At 36.0% G+C, this 25,468-nt stretch overlaps 1 protein-coding gene across 1 annotated transcript in view; it reads right to left on the reverse strand.

The window, feature by feature from the left end:
- Window positions 1–25,468, reverse strand: part of SLC15A5 (solute carrier family 15 member 5) — a 93,476-nt gene that overhangs the window by 48,763 nt on the left and 19,245 nt on the right. The window contains exons 3-5 of the mRNA XM_031650314.1: window positions 24,774–24,943; window positions 7,796–8,016; window positions 2,889–3,075 (exon numbers count right to left, since the gene is read on the reverse strand). Coding sequence (XP_031506174.1) covers window positions 2,889–3,075; window positions 7,796–8,016; window positions 24,774–24,943 — 578 coding nt within the window. The remainder of the gene's footprint in view (window positions 1–2,888; window positions 3,076–7,795; window positions 8,017–24,773; window positions 24,944–25,468) is intronic.

Genomic DNA, 25,468 nt, shown 5'->3' on the forward strand with positions numbered 1-25,468 from the left:
CATTAACTTCTGTAATCTAACAGCTATGTTTAGCTGCTAAGCAGAATAGTAATAGTAATAATAATAATAATAATAATAATAAAGTTATGCCCTTAAAATTAGAAAACCTGTTCAAATGACACTATCTTTGTGACTCTGATCTATTAAATGGTGGTTTATCATGAGATTAAATGTAAGATATATATATGAAGGTACCTGAATTCAAATTAGGAACTTATAAATATATGTTCATTCGTAATTCACATACTTATATACTTCACCCACATTTTCAGGCATTTGAGTTCAAAGTGAAAGGTAACTTTAATATTAGACTAATTCAATTATGTAAATTAGTATCAAAAAAGTACCCCAGATTGGTACTTTTATGTCCTGATAAAACTTGTTAATCTTTCATAATCATAACCAGAATATGGAAAACTTAAGCAAATATCTAGTTTAAAAGATGCATATCATCGCACTTTTATATTCCCATAGCAAAACATTATGCAAATAAACATACAAGTATGCAAATGAATGAATGAATGGAGTGGGGTTCAGAAACAACTGAAGTCAGAATTCTGTACCCAGTGGAACATAGCTTAGTTTCTTTTGAAGTGGGTCTAGTTTTTCCTTTTTCCTGTGCAATAGGTCTTGTTACCAGTCTTGAAGCGGAATATTTAATTCATTAACAACATCAAACAATGTACTAAATAACTCTGTAACTTTTCTAAATCCAGAAAAAAATACTCTTCTTTAGGAATAGATATGATTTCAAATACGCGGGAGTAGAGAACTGTCCAAAAGAAAGTTGCTTAACTTTAAAGTGAATTTAAGATTTCTCATTCTCAGGAAGAATTTATTTTAGCCATGCTGTATAGAATATTTTTCTAAGGTATTCAAAATTTTAAAATAGTAATTAAGCATGATTTGGAAGCTCAGATTGGGATGTTTCATGATACTGTACAAAACTGCCGAGATTTTTGGCACTTCACAGTATGATTTTACTCTTATTTTGTCCTGCATGCATTACGTTTCAATCATGGACTTGTTGAAAGTGTATACAAACCATGTCTTACTTTTTCTTTTTTATCTTCATTGTACCCATGCTAATCCTGGACATTCACCAAATATGTGGTGACTTTTGGATTTCTACATTGGCAGACAGAAAAGCACTTTTTAAGACTTAAGGATTGTCAAAACCTAAAGATTTATAGTTTGCTAAAGCCTATTACAATAAATAAAGATGCGGTTACTGGCTTAAGAAATACATCACAAAAGGTTATGTACTAAAGTCCTCCTCTATAATTGAAGATGATAAAAGAAACTAAGGTGAGTTTAGTCACTTTTAGTTCTAACCAAAAATAACTCCATGATGTGATGTTGATTGATCTGGTAGATAAGGAACAGGAAACGGCCGGGCGCGGTGGCTCAAGCCTGTAATCCCAGCACTTTGGGAGGCCGAGACGGGCGGATCACGAGGTCAGGAGATCAAGACCATCCTGGCTAACACAGTGAAACCCAGTCTCTACTAAAAAATACAAAAAAACTAGCCGGGCGAGGTGGCGGGCGCCTGTAGTCCCAGCTACTCGGGAGGCTGAGGCAGGAGAATGGCATGAACCCGGGAGGTGGAGCTTGCAGTGAGCTGAGATCCGGCCACTACACTCCAGCCTGGGCGACAGAGCAAGACTCCGTCTCAAAAATAAAAATAAAAAATAAAAATAAAAGAACAGGAAACACACATAGTGAAATGTAACTTCTGTAAACGGAGAAGCAACAAGAACTATCTGTGACTAGAAGACTGCATAGTCTCCGCAGATTATTTCAAAAGAAGAGCTTAAGAACAAGAAGAGGTTAACTGAGAGAAGAGAATCTGACCTTAACTATTTCAATAGAATTGTTTCTCAAGTAGAGGATAAGACATTAGGTTACCATTGCAGGATATTACTTAAGAATTTCAAACTTTCCTTTGCTTTCTGTTTATGCTCACTAAACAATTAAATATGTCCCCTGCACATGATGACTCATAATAATAGCTAACATTTATAGAGCTTTTGCTATGTGTCTGGACTACGTTCTGGGCACTGATGTCATCCTGAGTGATGTCAAAAGTTTTACAGAACAAAACGATCCAAAATTTATCTAGGGTATGTCCCTCAATGAAAAAAATAAGCAAACTAAAACAAGAAAGTTTCGGTGGCTTTTTCAAAGTCACCAGGAGCAGTTCAGTGGCAGAGTTCTCTGATTCTTAGATTGAAACTTGTTTTACTGCATCTTCACTGTTCTCTTGTTCCCTGATGCTGTTGAAGGAAGACAGGCAGGGGAGAGTATGAGCAGAATGGACTTCCATGCTTCTCTGCCATTTCAATCAGATACATTTTATTTTATGGCCTATTGATTATGTTCTGAGAATGATATCCTAAATTGTTTCACTTTAAAAAATGATTAAAAAGCATTATTTCTATACCACTTACTATTTGATAAAGTACTGTATCAAAGCTATAACTTACAATACTAATCCGTAATCAATTTTGTTACTGATTCAGAAATTAAAATGGTCTTTTGAAATTCATTAACTGTGTTTATTTTTAAGAACATATTTGACATAGACTTAAGGGGTAAGGACTGCCTGACTTTAAGGATTGGTCATTTGGTAGTGCTGGAAATTTCACCATCTCTTTATATCAGGTGTGTCTTCTGAGGAGACATAAACATAAAAGGATGGGAAGAAGATGGGACACATGTCTGGCTAGAGATTTGGGAAAATGGATGTTACCAGTCACAAATTCACCTTTTTTCCAATTTGTCAAAATCTGACACTACTCAGGAGCATATAGCTAGTTCGGATCTTAGCAGAATGTTGTTTTAAAAAGTTTCAAACGATTCACATGAAATGGTTAAGTTGTACTTACTGATGCATGTTGACAGAAATGATCCAACTCTCTTAGAGGGAAACAGGCAGGTGCTGAAATACTCCAGAAAAGGAGACAGAATTAGTAGTGGTAGGATGCTGATGGCATTCATTACTGCAATCGGCAGAAGAAATCCATCTAAACTCAGGTTGGAATTCATGGTTTGCAGATAATATCCTGAAGGAATCTGCATTCGAGAGGGAAACAGCCATGCATTAAGACAGTGGTTTAACATTGAAGAAAGCATCGTCCACCAGAGGCCTTCCCTCTTGCATGTACTCTGAGATGGCTGAGCTGGGTGTTCCCTAGTTTTTCAAGTCCAGTTATGAGCTGATAAAGGGTCTTCATCTGTGGTGGCAGGAGCTCTGTCTCGTCTATTGACAATAGTACTTATTCCTCATGGAAGACTCTTTCGTCATTTAGTCTCTCTTAATTTTTCTATGAAAAGTAATGATGGCCCCAATTTTGTGCTTAAGATGACACATAAAAACCTAATAACTTAAATTCTGCAGATAAGCAAAGTGACTTTTCTTCATGAACACTAATACAAAACCAGTAAAAAATACTAAAGATGTCTGTTTTTACCCTGATGAAAAAAATGAGACTAGAATAGATTCTTTAAAAAGCATCTAGTTTGGTGGCAATATAGAAATAACTTTTTTCTTAAGAAGAGGGGCCCAATGTGGACACATGTTAATTGCTGTAGGCTGTCCTTGAGGGGGCTATTTAGAGAGGCTTTGTTTCCAATGTGAACTAAGTAACATGGGGAGGAAAAATAAACCTTCTTATGTCTTTGCCCTCCCTTCAAACTAATTACATAATACTAGAATTCTATAAAGGAAACAACATGAAAAAGGTTTGCATGATAAAGTGAAAGATATAGATTTAAAACAAAACAAAAAAAACCCTGTGCTCCACCCCAAATCCTCAATGTATTGTTAGAATTCCTTCATTTTAAAAATAACCCCAACCCTAACTAAAACTCTAACACTAATTTGAAGTCTCTTAGTGTATTCCAATCCTCTCGGCAACCAGGTGTGATATCAGTACCAAGGGATGATGTCACATGAAAAAGGTGTCTCTTCACTTTTCTAGTTCATGAGCTTTGTTACAGCTTCATCATGATTTTTTGTTTGTTTGTTTGTTTGAGATGGAGTCTTGCTCTGTCGCCCAGGCTGGAGTGCAGTGGCGCAATCTTGGCTCACTGTAAGCTCCGCCTCCTGGGTTCACGCCGTTCTCCTGCCTCAGCCTCCTGAGTAGCTGGGACTACGGGTGCCCGCCACCACGCCCGGCTAATGTTTTTGTATTTTTAGTAGAGATGGGGTTTCACCGTGTTAGCCAGGATGTTCCCGATCTCCTGACCTCGTGATCTGCCTGCCTCGGCCTCTCAAAGTGCTGGGATTACAGGCATGAGCCACCACAACCAGCCCATAATGATCTTTAGTAGCATATAGTATTTCTTTAATTCCCAATGGTACACAAAGCTATTGAGTGGCATGGAGAGAAAGTCAACTAAGTCTTCTTGAGGAATGGATCCTCCGAACTCTTATAGTACAAGAGCTGCATTAGGATCCCTGCTTCACCACCATCCTGGGAGAGCAGTCTCGCTCAAATATCCAGATGATAACTTCTCATTTGAAACTTTTGCTAACCCCTTCTCTAGACTCAAATGTACAGTTCAAGAGGGTATATATGGAGAATCAGTGTTATGGTGTCAGTACAGCTGTTACCAAGTCCACCAATTATAAAATGAGCCTATTGCCATGTTAACTGCCCAAACACAGGACAAAACCACATTTTCACTGAGATTCTTTCTATAGAAAATGTGTCCTGGTGATCATTTATCTTCCGATCTTTAATTTGACCCTTAGCATAGTAAACAAGGATTGTTTTGGCTGGGTACAGATGGCAAGAGTTAAAGGAACATTAGTTCATTCTGCCCTACTTCAATAAAATTATTAGGCATGGATCCCCCATCGGAGGAAAATGAATGATGTGTTTTAACAAAAAGTGCTGGCAGCAGAACAACTCTAAGACTGAAAGGCTCCCAGCACAACTTGGAAGTTTCTGTTACTGATTTCAAATGAGAATTATTGTTCATAGGAATAAAGTTATTATCGGCATGAATCACAGACATGGAAATCTGTTAACTTAATAATGTGGCAAATGTACTATTAATCTTTAGTGAAGCAATATTAATATATTGCCTAATCTTAGAAAAGGCTCCAGTGTCTTGAAAGCTTGAAATCATTTCTGCCTCTGCCTCAAGTTCTGAAATCATCCCCGTGTAACATTTTAAATACTTTTATTTCATCCAAGCCTGTGAGTATTCAGAAATAATTGCTGTCAATAGAGATTCATTCTCACCTTTGAGTGACCAGTAATGTCAAATGGCAACCTCATCAGCCGTAATATCAACATATTTTAGATGTATGTCTTGCAACTGAAGGTCAATAATGGCTACTAAATTTAGAATATGTATGAAATTCTATGATGTTTTATTCTTGGTACTTTGATTGCCTTTGTATTGGTGATTATTCCATTTGGGGGCAAAAATCTAATCCCAGCCTATCCTATTAGAAATTCCTCTGCCTCCCTGGCGAAGTATGATCTAAGCATTTTCTTTGAAGTTTCTAGCATAACATTACTGCATATAATTTTGGAATCTATGTAGTATCAGGGATTTTTAACCAAGTGCAAGAATGATATTGAGGGTAATAAAGCATGGCCCTTGACACTAATCCTGAGTTGGGATGTTGCTGTGCCACACACTAGCAAGGTGACTGGGAACAAGTTGCAAGTTCGTTTCTGAACCTCAGATTTAGGAAAGTGATAGCCATGTAGTGTTGCTATGGGGATTAAATTACATACTGTGAAGCTATCTTTTAGAAGCTATGACACATAATAGGTGATCAATAAGTATTAATTTCTATGCTTTGCAATAAATTGGGCATGTAGAGTTGGTGATATGCTTAAAAATTAGTTTATCAAAATTTATTGTAATTTATGTTAAAAAATATATGACAGTGTGCAAAGAAGGCTCAAAGTTGGTGGAAAGAAATATCAGGTGTCATTGCATTATGAAGTTAAGCAACTGGTATTCTGTGCTACTTGCACATAAGGGTTTCAGGTTAGCTATGGACCATGGAGTAATTTTGTACTGTTTATCAGTTCTTCCATTCTAAGAGGTTTAATTATATTAATGTTTACATATATGGGTAATATTTCTGCTGTATTCTGTTTTTGTGCCTACTGCTATTGTAAAGTCAAGAGGGAGTTTGAATCTCGTAAATCAGACTAGTTTTCATGCATTATTTAGTCTAGAGGTCAAGAAACTTTCTGTAAAGGGCCAGATAGTAAATATGTCCACATATGGGTTCCGTGGCAGTTACTCAACTCTGCTATTTTTGTGCATAAGAAGACATAGATATTACAAAACAAAGAGCATGGCTATGTTCTGATAAAACTTCATTTATGGACACTAAAATTTAAATGTTATACAATTTTCTTTTTTTTCTTTCTTTTTTTCTTTTTTCTTTTTCTTTTTTTTTTTGAGATGGAGTTTTGCTCTTGTTGCCCAGGCTGGAGTAAAATGGCATGATCTCTGCTCATCACAACCTCCACCTCCCGGGTTCAAGCGATTCTCCTGCCTCAGTCACCCAAGCAGCTGGGATTACAGGTGTGCGCCACCAAGCTCGCTCATTTTGTATTTTAATAGAGACAGGTTTTCTCCATTTTGGTAAGCCTGGTTTCAAACTCCTGACCTCAGGTAATCTGCCTGCCTCGGCCTCCCAAAGTGCTGAGATTATAGGTGTGAGCCACCATGCCGGGCTAAATTTTATACAATTTTCATGTGCCAGAAAATGCTATTCTTTAAAAAATTTTTTTCAAACATACAAAAATGTAAAAATCTTCTTAGCTTACAGGATGTACAAAAATAAGTAGTGGACTGGATTTGGCCTGCAGATAGTGGATTGCTAACCGCTGGCTTAGAGGGGCAGGCACTGTACTGAGAGACAGAGGACAGATTGCACTTTCCCTTGCACTACTGTTAACTGTGACCTGCGGTGCCTCGCCTCTACCAAAAGAAAGTCACTTAATTTTTCTGAGCCGAAGGTTACTCTTTAACAAATAAAGTAGTTGATGAAGTTAATCTCTAACTTTTGTTGCAGCTCTATTATTCTGTGATTTCTAAATGTAACTCATTCATGAGCCTTCTAAATTCCAAGTTGGGGGTTAGCAATGAACAAAGTCCCAGATTTATTCAAAGGCATTTGTAATCATTTATTTTTCACAGTAAATAAGTTACTCTTTAACTATAACCACATGTAAAAATTTTTTCAATCACATATATCTATAAAAGATACTTTGGGCTTAGTGTTTTCCCTTGATTTTCTCACAGCACAGGAACAGATTCCCCAAGGAACTAATAGAGTGGGTGGGGAGAGAATCGCTTGCTCATTAGTACTTATATTTAAGAGTACAGTGGAGGTGGTACTCAAATCAGTCAATTTAGCTACTTGTTAGTACCACTTTCTAAAGATTTAATGAGGGAGGAAGGCAAAACCTTTGGCTAAAGGGAAGTTTGGTAATTGCTTACAGATCTGATATGTTCGTGCACTGCTCTTATGCCTTACAACTATGCACTCTGAAGTACTGTCTGCACCTACTGACAGACATTTATAGCTCCACAAAAGAAACACATCCCGGGTCTCCTCAGGTATGCCTCTGCCTGACCCCGCTTAGCTCTGGAAATCAGAGCCTGTAGTGATGAGAAGCTTCTGTGGGATAACTGCCTGCCAACGTATATGGAAAGCACTCGTTGGGGAGAAAATTCACCTTGCCTTGTACTGTTGACATGCAATCACTTTCTTGTTGTTGGGGCAGTACTCATCGCCTGTCCTTACCTGCATAATGCACATTCTGTAGAGGAGCTGAAACATGAAGAGAGGGAGAAGGGTGAGGGAAAATGTTGTGTCTTCTACATGGAGCTCACTGCAGCAGCCACCATTTTTTTCTTTGGCATAGTCTAACTGGCTTATCGCGTCTCTGCCAAGAGGGCAGTATTGCAGGTGGAATGTTTTCAGTGCACTCACCAACACCCCAAAGCTTGTCAGGAGAGAACAACCTGCAAGTAATTGGAGATATTATGTATTAGTATAGGAATTGGTCTCCAGTTTTTCAAGATGCTGATCAGAAAGATAACGATTCAAGGATGCAGGGCAGTGAAGTGAGAAAGTTTTTAGCACCCAAGGGGTTGGATTCAAAGGACCACGCTTCCGACAGTGATTCTGGCATCCTGATGACCAGTCCAGTGTGGCACCTAGCAGTTGATGTAAAAAGTGAAAAAGGTAAGATCAATGAAAACATATTAAAAGGGAAAGAAAGGTGACAAAATAATATGCTAAAGTTAAGGACTTCAGAATCTCTCAGAAGTCTCTAACTTTAATGCATTAATGAATACAATAAACTGAACTTTCTTTAACATCCTTAACACAAAGAACTAGTACTATCTTTTCATATAAATTGTTATATAAATAATCCTCATTTTAGCAGGTAGAGGGTGGCTTCTTATTGTGACATGGAGATGAAGGGAAATGTAATCTCTGCTTTAACTTTAGCCTTGGATTTCAGAAATAAGGTTAAACTTTGAACTCTCTAAATGATTTTATGCATGTTCATAGTGTCATTAAGAGTTCAGATTAGATTAGTTAGCTTTTGACTTTTCCAGTAGTTTCTTCTAGGTTTACATGGCTGTTGCTCTATGATCAGAAGCACTTTATTGCTTCAGATGGCAGCACTTACTGCTAGTGATTTGCAACCTCCTTGTTGCTTCTTTTATTTTTCTTTGAGATGGAGTCTCGCTCTGTCACCCAGGCTGGAGTGCAGTGGCGCGATCTTGACTCACTGCAAGCTCCGCCTCCCGGGTTCACGCCATTCTCCTGCGTCAACCTCCAGAGTATCTGGGACTACAGGCGCCGGCCACCTCGCCCGGCTAATTTTTTGTATTTATGGTAGAGACGGGGTTTCACTGTGTTAGCCAGGAGGGTCTCGATCTCCTGACCTCGTGATCCACCCACCTAGGCCTCCCAAAGTGCTGGGATTACAGGTGTGAGCCATGGCGCCCTGCTGTTGCTTCTTTATGATCTTTCAGTTCCTACCTTTTCTTTGACTCCATTAGGATTTCCTGATACAATGACAGATAAGCAGTTCAGCTGTGCCATCATGATGGTTACAATTTTTCATAGCACTCCCTTTGACCAGATAAATCCCCCCAGAAATTATGTAGACACCAAACTACTGTTGCCAGGTAAATGGCATAATACATGTGAAAATGTTTGTGTTTCTCAAAAGAAGGCTGCTATAGAAACTCAAAATATAGTTTGAAAGTCATTTTGATTATGTTCAAGTTTCCTATAATAAAATTCTAGATAAAATGCATTCTAATGAAATTCATTTATATGCCATAGAGTCTTGGTTTTTATATTTAAATAAAGAATATGTATTAATATATTTTTTATAGCTATAAAGTGGTTATATTGATTTGATCTGGTCTTTTCTTCAAGAGTTGTAATAGACCCATTATGTCAGCCTTTGATTAATTGAGGTAGCTGGGGGCCTGGTAATTGAATATGGAGCCTTTCACCTCTAAGTCACTGAATCAAATCCAGCCCAAATTGGTAGTGACCAAGAATGATTATAGCTGTGGCTCTTTGGTGGCCTTTGTGAAGTGTGCTTAGGTCATCTGGGAGTATGTTGGGATACTTGCTAACAGGAGATAGGCTTATATCTATAGTCACTTTTGCCTCTTCTTAGTCACTGTTGCCTGAAGTAGATGAAGGCCCACGTACTGGTAAGGCCAAGAAAATAGAACCCCCTGTGAGATGCCAAGATTTGTTTCTCTTAGGAAAGAAGTAATAGGGACCACTCTTTATTATTAAGAGAATGAACTGCTCTATTATGAGACTTTCCTAGCTATTTCAATTAGTTTACTTAAGGTTTAAGTAAGATGAGAACTGAGAATGTGTTGATGAACAGTCTGGAAACTGAATTTGAACAGGCCTGGGCTGGGGGCTTAACTTCCTGACATTTCCTTACAATCTTGTCTCTGTTACTCATCAACCTGTTCTCTGCTAAACTCTTGCAAAACGGTGCTGTGTAGATAGTAGGGTTATTATGAACACTGATCCAAATTACTTTATGCTTTCAGGTAGGTTTTATTATTAAATGATAAGTATTTGTAGGATGAAAGATTATTTCCAAAGATATTTTCCCCAGTTTCCCCCAATTTTTAAAATTCAGGAATTTGTATTAAATATAATATATTTTAAACTCACTAACCCTTTTTTTGTATAAACAATCACTATTTGTTGCAAGATAAACTTGGCTCTGCTTCTAATACATGACAAATTTATACCTGCAATCTTATTAAACAATTAAATATTGCCATCATTTTATTTCTAACGAGAGGTAGTGGTAGTTCAGATTAGTGCTTCTCAACCTGTTTTAAAAGCGAGTTTTAAAAAAAAATTTCTCAACTATCATGGTCAATTCATTTGTGAAATCCAATAAAAATGAAATATCTAAACACAAAATAAAGACATACAAAATATAAGCCCTGATATTTTTATTATTAGATTCAACAGACATAAGATGTCACTGTCCATAAATATCTCTGTATGTTTTCTCTTAATGTCTGTATTTATTTTGTTGTATACTGGCAACAAACAGTTCAGACACCAGCACTGCTCCATGAACCAGGCTTTGTGTAGCACTGGCTTCAGTTGAATATGTACTTTGAAAAATGAACTTGTTTAAACAAATAAAATTATATCAGATATAGTGATATGAAGCAACAAATACAAAATGGCCAAGAAACAAGAAATGATAACATATGAATGAGGTCTAAAACTCTAGCTAACACAGCAAGGGCATATAATTGATGCCAAAGAAATGTCATCACGATCATTGATTTATTCCACATATTTACTGAGAATCTACCAGGAGTCAGGAAACTGTTTTAGGCCCCGAAAATATAGCAGTGAATCGTACCTACAAACTCCTGATTCTTCTTTGTGGTGGGGGAGACCCTAAAAGCAGGAAAATATTAGGCAAGTTCTATGATGAAAACGCAGTGGGCTGATATGATAGAGACCTATTGTAGGGTAGAGGAGACCTCCTACAGAGTTGACATATGAACTGAGGGTTAAATGACTAGAAATAGGCAAAGAGACCTAGGAAACATATGCCAGACTTATCATGAAGTAGAAATTAGCCAGGAGGGGTTCAGAAATCATAAAGGCCAATAAGGCAGTAGCTCAGTTAGAGGGAGGATTGTGGGGAGATGAGGTCTAGGAGGTTGTCAGGGGGGTCAGATTATATAGGTCAAAGTAAGGAACTTGACGTTTATCTACAATAGTATAGAAAACCATTAAGAAGTTTTAAGTAGACTAGAGAGATCTTATGATGTGTATTTTAAAATAGTTACTCTGGAACCCTGGTAGATGCATGGATAATGAATTTTAGGGACCTGGGGAACAGGCAGGAGATAGTGGTGACCCAGACTAGTACAGTAGTAGCCATGAAGAGAAATGAAGAGAATGGGATGGTTTTTGAACAATTAGTAAAATTTTCTGATGTGGGAAAGGGGTGAAGAAGTGAGAAAATTTGAAGATGTCTGCTTTTTTCCCCCTTAAACAACTGGATGTTGGTGACTTTATTGAGAGGGAGAAAAAAAGAAGCCAGTCTGTAGTTAGCTGAATCAGGAGTTGTGTTTTGGTCAAATTAAGTTTGAGGAATTATTAGATAGCCAAGTCAACATGTCAAATAAGAAGAAGAATATATGCTTTTCAAGGTCAGGAGAGAGGTCAATATGACATTGAGTGTTTGGTATATTAGATGCATTAAAAGTCATGAGTCTAGAGATTAGTTGAGGAAAGAGGCAGGAAGAGAAGATTCAGGGTCCCTGGAATGAATCCTAGGGCTGCACATCGGGTAGGAAATTATCACAGGAGAAAGGTTGGTTAAGGAGACTGAGAAGAGGTAGACAAGGTGCTAGATGAGTTGTAAGAGGGAAGGAAAGGAGTGAAGTTATAAACCTAAGTCGATCAACTAGACTGAGGGAGACCCAGTAAGTCAGCAAGAGAGTCCAAGAAAAGGAACTATACAATAATCTGTCTACCCAAAGGGAGTGGAACTGTAGTTACCACTAAATGTTAGGATGGATACCCTGTTGAAAACATTTACATGTGAACATCATACCACTTCCTTGGATTAATCCATTAGACTTAATAGAAAACTCATGCCTTCTATGCAAATAATTTTGGATGTCATGTAGGCTCAGCCTTTAAAAACCTCCATTATCATTGTAGTTCTCAAATTGATTTTCTGTACCAGGAGCAGAAATGAGAAGCTGACGAAAATACTGAAATGAAAAATTCAACTGAGACTTCAAGTTCTGGTTTAAATGTGCAGGGCAAACACACCAGGCGTGCACATTTTAAAATAAAACAGATGAACTATTTTAAGTGTTTTATTGCAAAACTTAAAGATTGTAGTTATTACTATTTAAAAAAAAAAAAACTTTTAGAAAGCAATTTTCCTATTCTTTGGACCTTTAAGTCCTTGGCTTTAATGTTCTACTCTTCTGACCTTGATCTAATCATGAATATCTATGCTACTTAATTATAATAAAAAAAGCCTACATTGCACTCTAGATGGTAGATGCACATTTTTTTTTTCTTTGGTCACCTGCCAGTTCTCAAAATTATAGCAGTGGGAAGAAATGCAAATGAAAGCTGTGCTTGACAGCTAAACATAATGGAATGCATGGTCCACATTTGAAAAGTTACCTTAAAATAAAAGGTAGCATATAAAAAATCATTTCTTTAAGGTCACCTATGGCTTTGAATTACAGCTTTGAGGAATTTCCAATTTAGTCATCAGAGAGAAAGAAGCCAAAATAAGGATTATATACTTCACTAGAGGAAAGACAGAGTTCTACTTCATCATAGTTGGGTGATCTTAGAAATAGTAAACAAAACAAGGAAAACAAAGCACAACCCTCAAATATTCATTTTATAGAGGCTTGTGTAAAGTCAGCCACTGGAGAACATTTTCTATGCTGATTGTTCCTGTAGCTAATAAAGTTTTACCTTGTCAACATCCAAAAACAGGTTACCTTATCACATGTTAAAATATGTAATATATGGACTGCAATAGGCTGGTAGTAAACAGAGTTGATTATGTAGATCTGTATTAGTTGAAGGAGAATTGTATTTCTTTATTCAGATGAATATATATTCAAATAGTAGATTAAGAAGCAAATGAATGGATGCTGAATAGTTATTTAGAAAATTTGAATCCAAAAATAGTATATATGAATGTATGTATACCTATGTGTGCATATGTGTGTGTGTATTCACAAAACCCCAAATTATTTGATAATTAGACACTTGAGAAAGTGCCAAAGTGGTTTTTAGGAAAAATCATATACTTTACATTTTCTTCTTTTTTTTTTTTTTTTGCTATTTGGGACTTTTTGCATATTGACCCCAAGAATGGGGTCTATCAGGAGGACATGTACTGCTAAGTGTGGTCCACAGACCACAGAGCTCTCAGAAACAGGACAGTGTATAATATTTTCAATGCTTCACTGCCTCAGTATGTGGTGTAATAAAATGAACTCCAGTCTAAGAAAAAGAAGACGTGGGTTCTGGTTTCACTGCAGCTCTTTTCTGTGACATCTTAAGCAAGTCATTTAATTATATTATGTCTCAGTTTCTGTGCTCAGTTTAACAATAACAAACACTGATTGAACACTTACCATATTCAAGTATTTATAAGACACAGGAATTTCTAATTGTTTTTATAAATAGATAATTTCAACATGTGTGGTAAATAAAATGATAAAGGTGTGTTCAGAGTGCTACAGGAGCAGGGGCAAAGCATCCAGAAGCTAGTCTGCAAAAGGTGCCCTTCCTACCTACCTTGTAGGTGTAGGATAAAAATAAAATAACATTGGTGAATGTGCCTCATTTTTAAAAATGTAACTCATTGCATTACTATTGGTAGTAGCTGTATAGAGAAATAAAAGGAAAAGAAAAATATGTTACGAACTAAGGTCTGAGTTAAACAAGATGAATAGAGAGACTTAACAATGGAACAGAATAGAAACTCCAAAAGTGCAAGTGAAAATACGCAATGAAGATGGCATCTAAAATCAGTTTGAAAAACATAAGCTTTTTAATAAGTAAGGTTAGGATAAGTTGGTAATAATATGGAAAAAAGATACAGTTGGGTTTATTCTTAAAAGATATTCTGACATAATTTATGAAGGGGTCAGAGAGGTAAAGAAAAGAGGCAATAAAATGAATACTAAAATAAAATGTGGATTAATTCTTTTATAACCTGAAAGTGAGTAAAACTTTTTACCACGACTCAAAATTTAGAAGCAGTAAGGGAGAATATTGATGAATTTTATTACAAACATAAACCCCAGTGAAAGACAAAACAAACACATGGAAAAACTTGTGCATAAAAAATAACACAAGAAGCAAGTTAAAAATATGTATGATAAATAGGAAATAATATTTGCAACTTTTATCATAGATAAAATGTTAATACTCCCAAAATAAAAATACTCTAAAATTGACAAGAAAGGAACAACCAAACAACCTACTCTTAACAAATTGAACAAAGAAGCAATCACAAGGGAATTTAGAAAATATCTGGACACAGATCAAAACAAAAACACACTATACCAAAACTTATGAGATGCAGCAAGAGTGGTAAATACTAACATGAAAGTTTTTAATGGCAAATGTTTATATTAATGAAGAATGATCTCAAATCAATAACCTTACACCTCAAGGAGCTAGAGAAAGAAGAACGAACAATACAAAGTCAGAAGAAGGAAGGAAATAATAAAGATTAGAGCAGAGATAAAATAGAGAATGGAAAACAATAGAAAAAACTCAATGAAAACATGTTGGTTTTTGGAAAGATTCAAAAAATTAACAAACCCTATCTAGACTAAGAAAAATAGAGGAAAGACTCTAATAATTAAAAATAGAAATGAAAGGAGACATTACGAATGGTGTCACAGAAATACAAAGGCTTATAGAGGAACAATTATACACCAACAAATTATATAACCTAGAAGAAATGGATAGCTTTCTATAAACATACAACCTATTAAGACTGAATCATGACAAAATAGAAAATCTGAAAAGACCTAAAACTAGTGGAAAAACTTAAACAGTAATCAAAAACCCCCTAGAAGAAATGCCCAAGACCAGATGGATCCACTGGAGAATTCTACCAAACATTTAAAGAAGAATTAACACCAGTTTTTCTTGAACTCTTGCAAAGACTCTAAAAAGAGAAAACATTCCCAACTATTCTGAGGCCAGCATTACTTTGATACCAAAACCAGACAAAGACATAACAAGAAAAGAAAAGTACAGACCAATAGTTCTGATGAATATTGATACAAAATAGTAACAAACCAAGTTGAATAGCACATTAAAGGGGTCATAGACCACAGACAAGTGGAATTTATACCTGGAATTCAAAAATAGTTCAACATACAAAAATCAATCAGTGTAATACATCACACTAACAAAATGAAGGACAAAAACCACATGATCATCTCAATGGATGCAGAAAAAACATTTGACAAAATTCAACACCCTTTCATGATAAAAACATTAGACAAAGTAAGAATAGCAGGAAACTACCTTAACATAATAAAAGTTACATATGAATATCCCACAGCTCACATCATACTCAATGGGAAAGACTGAATGCTTTTCCTCTAAGATTAGGAACAAGGCAAAGATGCCCACTCTTGCTGCTATTATTGAACATAGTGCTGGAAGTTTCAGACAGAGAAATAACAAGAGAAAAAGAACTAAAAAGCATACAAATCAGAATAGAAGAAGGAAAAGTGCCTCTGTTCACAGACGGCATGATCTTATATGTACCAAATGCTAGGAATTCGACACAAAAGTCATTGGAATTAATAAAGGAATTCAGCAGTTTCAGAATACAAGATCAGCACTCAAAAGTCAGTTGCATTTCTATAATGAACGATGACTGATCTGAAAGTAAATTAAGGAAACATAGCATTGAAAAGATAAATACTTAGAAATAAACTTAACCAAGAAGATGAAAGACTTGTATAGTGGAAACTATAAAACTTTACCAAAAAAAAATTGAAGAATATACAAATAAATGGAAAGATATCCTGTGCTTGTGAATTGGAAGACTTAATATTGTTAAAATGTCCATACTAGCCAAAGTGATCTATGGATTCAATGCAATCCCTGTCAAAATCTCAATAGCATTTTTGCAGAAATAGAAAAAAATTCCTGAAATTCATATGGAATATTAATAGTTAAAACAAACTTGAAAAAAGAAAATTGAAGTTGGATGTCCCACACGTCTTGATTTTAAAACATACTACAAAGTAACAGTAATTAAGAGTGCAAGGTTCTGATATGATGATAGGTATATAGACCAATGGAACAGAGTAGAAAACCCAGAAATACACCCTTGCATATGTTGCCAAATAATTTTCAACAAGGGTGCCAAGACTACATAAGGGGGAAAGGACAGTCTCTTTAACAAATAGGGTGGGGAAAATTGGATATCCACATGCAAAAGAATGAAGTTGGATCCTTGCTTTACACCATATACAAAAATTAACTCAAAATAAATTAAAGACCTAAAAGTAAGAGCTAAAACTATTAAACTCCTACAGGAAGAAACTACAGGGCAACAGCTTCAGTAGACTAGATTTAGCAATGATTTCTTGGACATGACAATAAAACACAGGCAACAAAAAAATTTAAAAACAGACAAATGGGATGGCATCAAACGTGAAAACTTCTGCATTTCAAAGAAAACAATCCACCGGGTGAAAAGGCAGCGTATGGAATGGGAGAAAATAATTGCATAACGTATGTCTGATATGGGGTTAATATCCAGAATGTATAATGAATTTCTACAACTTAATAACAACCCCCCCAACCTCAAATAACCTGTTTAAAAATGACCAAAGGACTTGAATAGATGTTTCTTCAAATGAGATTTACAGATGGCCGATACACACATGAAAAGATGCTGAACATCACTAATTACTAGGGAAATGCAAACCAAAACCATAACGAGGCTGAGTGTCATGGTTCACACCTCTAATCCCAGCACTTTGGGAGGACGAGGTGGCAAAATCCTTTGAGCTCAGGAGTTTGAGATCAGCCTAGGCAACATAGGGAGACTCTGCCTTTGAAATAATAATAATAATAAACAGGATATCACTTCATAACCATCATTCAAAATGGGCAATATTAAAATATCAGAAAATTACTGCATTGACAAAGATGTGGAGAAATTGTGGGTAACCCTTGTGCACTGTTGGCGGAAATGTAAAATGATGCAGCCTTTATGGAAAGCAGTAAACAGAGTTCTCAAAAACTTTAAAGTAGAATTACTACTATATGATCCAGCAATCCCACTTCTGAGTATATATCCACAAGAATTCAAAGTGAGATTGTGAGGAAACATTTACATACCCACATTCATCTCAGCATTATTTATATTTGCCAAGAGCTAGGCACATCCCACATGTCCATTGTTACACAAGTGAATAAAGAAAATGTGGTATATATATACAATGGAATGTTATGTGGCACTAATATCCTAATATTCTCAAGGTGTATCCATGTTGTAGCATGTGACAGGATGCTACAACATGGATAAACCTTGAGGATATTAGGCTAAGTGAGTTGCAATAAAAGGACAAATACTGTATGATTCCACTCATATGAAGTATCTAAAGCAGTCAAAAAATAGAAACAGAAAGTAGAAAGGCATTTACCAAGGGCTAGGAGCAGTGGGGGGGAGGAATTAGTGTTTAGTGGATATACAGCTTTAGTGTTGCGGCAAGATGAAAAAGTTCTAGAAATCCGTTGCATAACAATGTGAATATACTTAACACTACTGAACGGTACACTTAAAATGATTAAGGTGGCTTATTTCACTTAACACCGTGTCTTCCAGTTCTACTCGTGTTGCTGCAAATGACAGGATTTTATTCCTTTTTATGGCTGAATAGTATTCCATTGTGTATAGATACCACATTTTCTTTATCCATTCATTTGTTGTTGGACACCTAGACTGATTCCATATCTCAGCTATTGTGAGTAGTGCTGCAATAAATACGAGGGTGCAAATGTCTCTGATATATTGACTTCCCTTCCTTTGCATAAATGAATGAAACTGGAAGACATTATGTTAAGTGAAATAAGCCCAGAGAAATTTAAACATTGCATGTTCTCATTTACATGTGGAAGCTAAAAAAAAGCTGATCTCAAAGAAGTAAAACATAGAACAGAGGATATTAGAGGCTGGGAAGCATAGAGGAAAGGGAGAGATTTATTAAGTGACACAAAATTATAGCTAGGTAGGAGGAATATGTAGTAGTGTTCCATACCACTGTAGGATGACTATAGTTAACAATAAAATATTATGTAGTTTTAGATAGTTAGAAGAAGGATATTGAATTTTCCCAACACAAAGAAATGATGTTTGAGATGATGGATCTGCCAGTTACCCTGATGTGATTACTATACATTATATGTATTGAAACATCACTAGGTACCTCATAAATATGTACAATTATTATTATCAATTAAAAGCTACAATAAATAGTCCTGATACCTGAATGCCTAAGCTGAAAATTACATGTTCATCTTCTACACTCAGAAAAAAAGTGATAAAGGTGGTAAATTTTATATTATGTGTGTGTGTGTTTTTTTGTTTTTTTGTTTTTTTTGTTTTTTTACCGCAATAAATACTACAACCCTATAGAAAAGTTGAACTAGAAACATGAACAGGTAATTCACTGAAAAAGAAATTCAAAATGCTCTAAGGCAATGAAAAGATTCTCAACTCTTCTCAAAATAAGAATAATACAAATTTAAACCACAGCAAGATACCATTTTCCACCCTCGACTTGGCAAAAATCCCAAAGTTTGACAATATACTTTGAGAGGCTGTGGGGAAACAGGCATTCTTGTCCATTTTTGGTAGAAATACAAAATAGTGCCACAACCACTATAGAAAGGAATTTGGCAACATATAGAAAAATTATATTTGGACTTACTTTTGATTTGAATCTATCCTAAAGATATACTGGCAAAAAAAAAAAAAAAAAAAAAAAAAAGCAAAGAGAAACATGCACCAAGCTATTTATCAGAATCTACTTAATACAGCAAATGTAAAAAAGCAACCCAAATGTCTATCCATATGGGACTGGTAAAATAAATGATAGTTTGTTACACAATAAATATACAATTATAAAATGATCCCTAAACTATACTAACTAAAAAAAAAGCAAGTGAGAAAAGTGTGCATTATATGTTACTTCTTCCATCAAAAGGGCAGACAGTATCTATGCCTACATGCACACACACATATTTTAATATTTGCATTTATTTAAAAAATGGAAGGGTAATCCAGAAAACCGAGGAAGCAATGAAAAACAGCAAGAGGTTTATCTGAACGACTAAGGTATCAACATGAAGGGGACTTCACTGTCCAAATATGGAAACAAATTTGAGAATCACTAGCTGTAGTAGACTGAAACACATCAAAAATGCTTAAGAGCATAAATTCATAATTATAGTTTTTTAAAAAAGAAATCCTAATAATTACTTTTGCAGAATGTTGAAATTCAACTCAATAATTTGAAAATCTATAGATAGAAGGAAATACTTAAATGTTTATCTTCTTTTTATTACATAAACTATACATCAATGTAACTAGTTGATGAGGAGATATTTGTCTTTATGAAATTATTTCAGTTAGTAAAAGAGGAAGAAATATAGAATGTAATCACCTTGCAATCCTCAATAAAATATTGGATTTGGGCAAAAATAATCAATGAATGCTAACTCTGCAAAAACAGACATTATGCTTCTTAATTAAAGTACATAATGCCACCTATGAAGAAATTTGGCCAAAATGAAATCTGAATCTGCAAGTATCTAGGTCTATTAGAAAATTTACAGGACCGCTTAGTGCAGAGCTGAGTTCAATTCCTGGATATCCTTGTTAACTTTCTGTCTCTGTTGATCTGTTGACAGTGACATCTACAGAACTCTCCACCCCAAATCAACAGAATATACATTCTTCTCAGCACCACATCGCACTTATTCCAAAATTGACCACATAGTTGGAAGTAAAGCACTCTTCGGCAAATGTAAAAGAACAGAAATTATAACAAACTGTCTCTCAGACCACAGTGCAATCAAACTAGAACTCAGGATTAAGAAACTCACTAAAAACCGCTCAACTACATGGAAAATGAACAACCTGCTCCTGAATGATGACTGAGTACATAACGAAATGAAGGCATAAATAAAGACGTTCTTTGAAACCAATAAGAACAAATACACAACATACCAGAATTTCTGGGACACATTTAAAGCAGTGTGTAGAGGCAAATTTATAACACTAAATGCACACAAGAGAAAGCAGGAAAGATATAAAATTGACATGCTAACATCACAATTAAAAGAACTAGAGAAGCAAGAGCAAACACATTCAAAAGCTAGCAGAAGGCAAGAAATGACAAAGATCAGAGCAGAACTGAAGGAGACAGAGACACAAAAAAACCCTTCAAAAAATCAGTGAATCCAGGAGCTGGTTTTTTGAAAAGATCAACAAAATTGATAGACCGCTAGCAAGACTAATAAAGAAGAAAAGAGAGAAGAATCAAATAGATGCAATAAAAAATGATAAAGGGGATATCACCACAGATCACACAGAAATACAAACTACCATCAGAGAATACTATAAACACCTCTACACAAATAAACTAGAAAACCTAGGAGAAATGGATAAATTCCTGGACACACAAACTCTCCCAAGACTAAACCAGGAAGGAGTTGAATCCCTGAATAGACCAATAGCAGGCTCTGAAATTGAGGCAATAATTAATAGCCTACCAACCAAAAAAATTCGAGGACCAGATGGATTCACAGCCGAATTCTACCAGAGGTACAAGGAGGAGCTGGTACCATTCCTTCTGAAACTATTCCAATCAATAGAAAAAGAGGGAATCCTCCCTAACTCATTTTATGAGGCCAACATCATCCTGATACCAAAGCCTGGCAGAGACACACACAAAAAAGAGAACTTTAGACCAATATCCCTGATGAACATCGATGCAAAAATCCTCAATAAAATACTGGCAAACCGGATCCAGCAGCACATCAAAAAGCTTATCGACCATGATCAAGTGGGCTTCATCCCTGGGATGCAAGGCTGGTTCAACATATGCAAATCAATAAACGTAATCCAGCATATAAACAGAACCAAAGACAAAAACCACATGATTATCTCAATAGATGCAGAAAAGGCCTTTGACAAAATTCAACAGCCCTTCATGCTAAAAACGCTCAATAAATTCGGTATTGATGGAACGTATCTCAAAATAATAAGAGCTATTTATGACAAACCCACAGCCAATATCATACTGAATGGGCAAAAACTGGAAAAATTCCCTTTGAAATCTGGCACAAGACAGGGATGCCCTCTCTCACCACTCCTATTCAACATAGTGTTGGAAGTTCTGGCTAGGGCAATTAGGCAAGAGAAAGAAATCAAGGGTATTCAGTTAGGAAAAGAAGAAGTCAAATTGTCCCTGTTTGCAGTTGACATGATTGTATATTTAGAAAACCCCATCGTCTCAGCCCAAAATCTCCGTAAGCTGATAAGCAACTTCAGCAAAGTCTCAGGATACAAAATTAATGTGCAAAAATCACAAGCATTCTTATACACCAGTAACAGACAGACAGAGAGCCAAATCATGAGTGAACTCCCATTCACAATTGCTTCAAAGAGAATAAAATACCTAGGAATCTAACTTACAAGGGATGTGAAGGACCTCTTCAAGGAGAACTACAAACCACTGCTCAGTGAAATAAAAGAGGACACAAACAAATGGAAGAACATACCATGCTCATGGATAGGAAGAATCAGTATCGTGCAAATGGCCATACTGCCCAAGGTAATTTATAGATTCAATGCCACCCCCATCAAGCTACCAATGACTTTCTTCACAGAACTGGAAAAAAACACTTTAAAGTTAATATGGAACCAAAAAAAGAGCCTGCATTGCCAAGACAATTCTAAGCTAAAAGAACAAAGCTGGAGGCATCACGCTACCTGAGTTCAAACTATACTGTAAGGCTATAGTAACCAAAACAGCATGGTACTCATACCAAAACAGAGATATAGACCAATGGAACAGAACAGAACCCTCAGAAATAATAACACACGTCTACAACCATGTGACATTTGACAAATATGACAAAAACAAGAAATGGGGAAAGGATTCCTTATTTAATAAATGGTGCTGGGAAAATTGGCTATCCATATGCAGAAACCTGAAACTTGATCCCTTACTTACACATTATACAAAAATTAATTCAAGATGGATTAAAGACATAAATGTTAGACCTAAAACCATAAACAACCCTAGAAGAAAACCTAGGCAATACCATTCAGGACATAGGCATGGGCAAGGACTTCATGACTAAAACACCAAAAGCAATGGCAACAAAAGCCAAAATTGACAAATGGGATCTAATTAAACTAAAGAGCTTCTGCACAGCAAAAGAAACTACCATCCGAGTGAACAGGCAACCTACAGAATGGGAAAAAATTTTTGCAATATGCTTATCTGACAAAGGGCTAATATCCAGAATCTACAAAGAACTCAAACAAAGTTACAAGAAAAAACACCCCCTCAAAAAGTGAGTGAAGGATATGAGCAGACACTTCTCAAAAGAAGACATTTGTGCAGCCAACACACACATGAAAAAATGCTCATCATCACTGGCCATCAGAGAAACGCAAATCAAAACCATAATGAGATACCATCTCACACCAGTTAGAATGGCAATCATTAAAAAGTCAAGAAACAACAGGTGCTGGAGAGGATGTGAAGAAGTAGGAACACTTTTACACTGTTGGTGGGACTGTAAACTAGTTCTAGCATTGTGGAAGACAGTGTGGTGATTCCTCCAGGATCTAGAACTAGAAATACCATTTGACCCAGCCATCCCATTACTGGGTATATACCCAAAGGATTATAAATCATGCTGCTATAAAGACACATGCACACATATGTTTATTGCGGCACTATTCCCAATAACAAAGACTTGGAACCAACCCAAATGTCCATCAGTGATAGACTGGATTAAGAAAATGTGGCACATATACACCATGGAATACTATGCAGCCATAAAAAAGGATGAGTTCATGTCCTTTGTAGGGACATGGATGCAGCTGGAAACTATCATTCTCAGCAAACTATCGCAAGGACAAAAAACCAAACACCGCATGTTCTCACTCATAGATGGGCATTGATCAGTGAGAACACTTGGACACAGGAAGGGGAACATGACACACCAGGGCCTGTCGTGGGGTGGGGGGAGGGGGGAGGGATAGTATTAGGAGATATACCTAATGTAAATGATGAGTTAATGGATTCAGCACACCAACATGGCACATGTATACATATGTAACAAACCTGCACATTGTGCACATGTACCCTAGAATTTAAAGTATAATAATAATAAAAAAAAATTTTACAGGAAATACAGAGGGAAAGCTCTATGCAGATGCAATTCACAAAATCCAGACTACGGGAAACTCTAAGAAATGTTACGATTTCTTTTTTAAACTGATAAATTAGGGGCCAGGCGTGGTGGCTCATGCCTGTAATCCCAGTACTTTGGAGGCCAAGGCGGGTGGATCACGAGGTCAGGGGATCAGGAGGTCAGGAGATTGAGACCATCATGGCTAACACAGTGAAACCCCATGTCTACTAAAAATACAAGAAATTAGTCGGGCGTGTGGTGGGCACCTGTAGTCCCAGCTACTCAGGAGGCTGAGGCAAGAGAATGGTGTGAACCCGGGAGGTGGAGCTTGCAGTGAGCCGAGATCGAGCCACTGCACTCCACCCTGGGCAACAGAGCAAGACTCCGTCTCAAAAAAATATATATATAAATAATAATAAAAATAGAGATACAGATGCATGGGGAATATATATATATAAAATGTATAGTTTATGGGACATATCTGGCATTTGGAATGTTTAAACCTTTTTTGGATTTGATTTGAACAAATTATAAAAAAAAAAAAAAAAATTTCAAAAAGGAAACAATCAGGGAGATTTTAACAGTGACCAGACATTTGATGGTGTTAAGAAATCTTCTTCCTCCACAAACACATATGTGGGTGTGTGTGACAGAGACAGAGATTGATAATGACATTGTGGTTATGTTTTTCAAACGGAATTTAACTTTTATGTATACACCTACATAATATATTACATATAAATAAATATAACAAAATACACGAATAAGAAATGCTATAATATTTAGTTTTTGCTTGAAAATTACCTGGGTAAGAAGAAAAAATGAGTGAAGATGAGTTGATAATTGCTGAAGCTCAGAGCTACCCAAGTGAGGTTCAGGTATAATCTTTAACTACTTTTGTTTATGCCTAAGATATTCCATTATTAAAACTTTTTTAACCATGGAAAGAAAGGAAGATGGGGGGAAGAGGAATCTCTACCTCTAAACTTTTCATTGGATTTAAATCTTGCCATTAGAATCCCATTGCAAAGAAGCAGTCTTAATATTTACTTAAAAATATTCTTGGAGACCATTGCTTTATCAAGGGTAATGACAGACACAATTTTCAAATTCCGAGTTGAAAGAGAAGTTATAAAGAATCAAAGAGAAAGAAGATCTGTCAAGAAAACAATATAAACCCAGAAATTAATGTAAAGTATAATTTACTTACGTTTTTCTGACTGATAAATTAGGTTGTAGTATATCATATGAAGAGTTATCAGAGCCATAAGTGTAGACATAAAAGGAATAAGTAAAACAAGGGCCCAGGCCTGTGAGTGCTGGATGTAAGATATTCCCAGAAACACAATGGTTGCATTTAGGTTCATGAGCCAATAAAACCTGGGGTATACAGACAGACAAAAATAAAAATACCATTGAATCGCTTTAGACAACTATTGCTAATTTTAATGCTTCTATTCAAATGTAAACTACGAAACGATGACATGTTAACTGAACCCAATTTTGCAAATATTGTTTATCAGATTTCTTAACAAGTGTGTAAACATCAGCCCTGACTTAACCAGTTTCATTATCTTTGTTTTATCCTTGTTTAGAATCGACATAGAAAGAATGTGCTCTCTTTCGTCTAAATCAGAGGTTGGCAAAGTTTTTCTATAAAGGGCTGGATAGACAGTAAATATTTTAGGCTTTGCAGGCCATATGGTCTCTGTAGCATTGTGGTACTAAAGAAGCTGTAGACAACACTTAATCATTCAAATACCCCTAATGAAACTGGAAAGATTAAAAAGTTAATTCTTCCTGTATATTCCAGTTTTCAAAGTATAGGAAAACAGAATACTCAGGAATATCTGGGTTACACTTAGAATAGGCATGTAACTGAAGAAATGAGTGACATTTGAATAA

Source organism: Papio anubis, chromosome 9 (assembly GCF_008728515.1).
Source record: "Papio anubis isolate 15944 chromosome 9, Panubis1.0, whole genome shotgun sequence".
Classification (NCBI taxonomy): domain Eukaryota; kingdom Metazoa; phylum Chordata; class Mammalia; order Primates; family Cercopithecidae; genus Papio; species Papio anubis.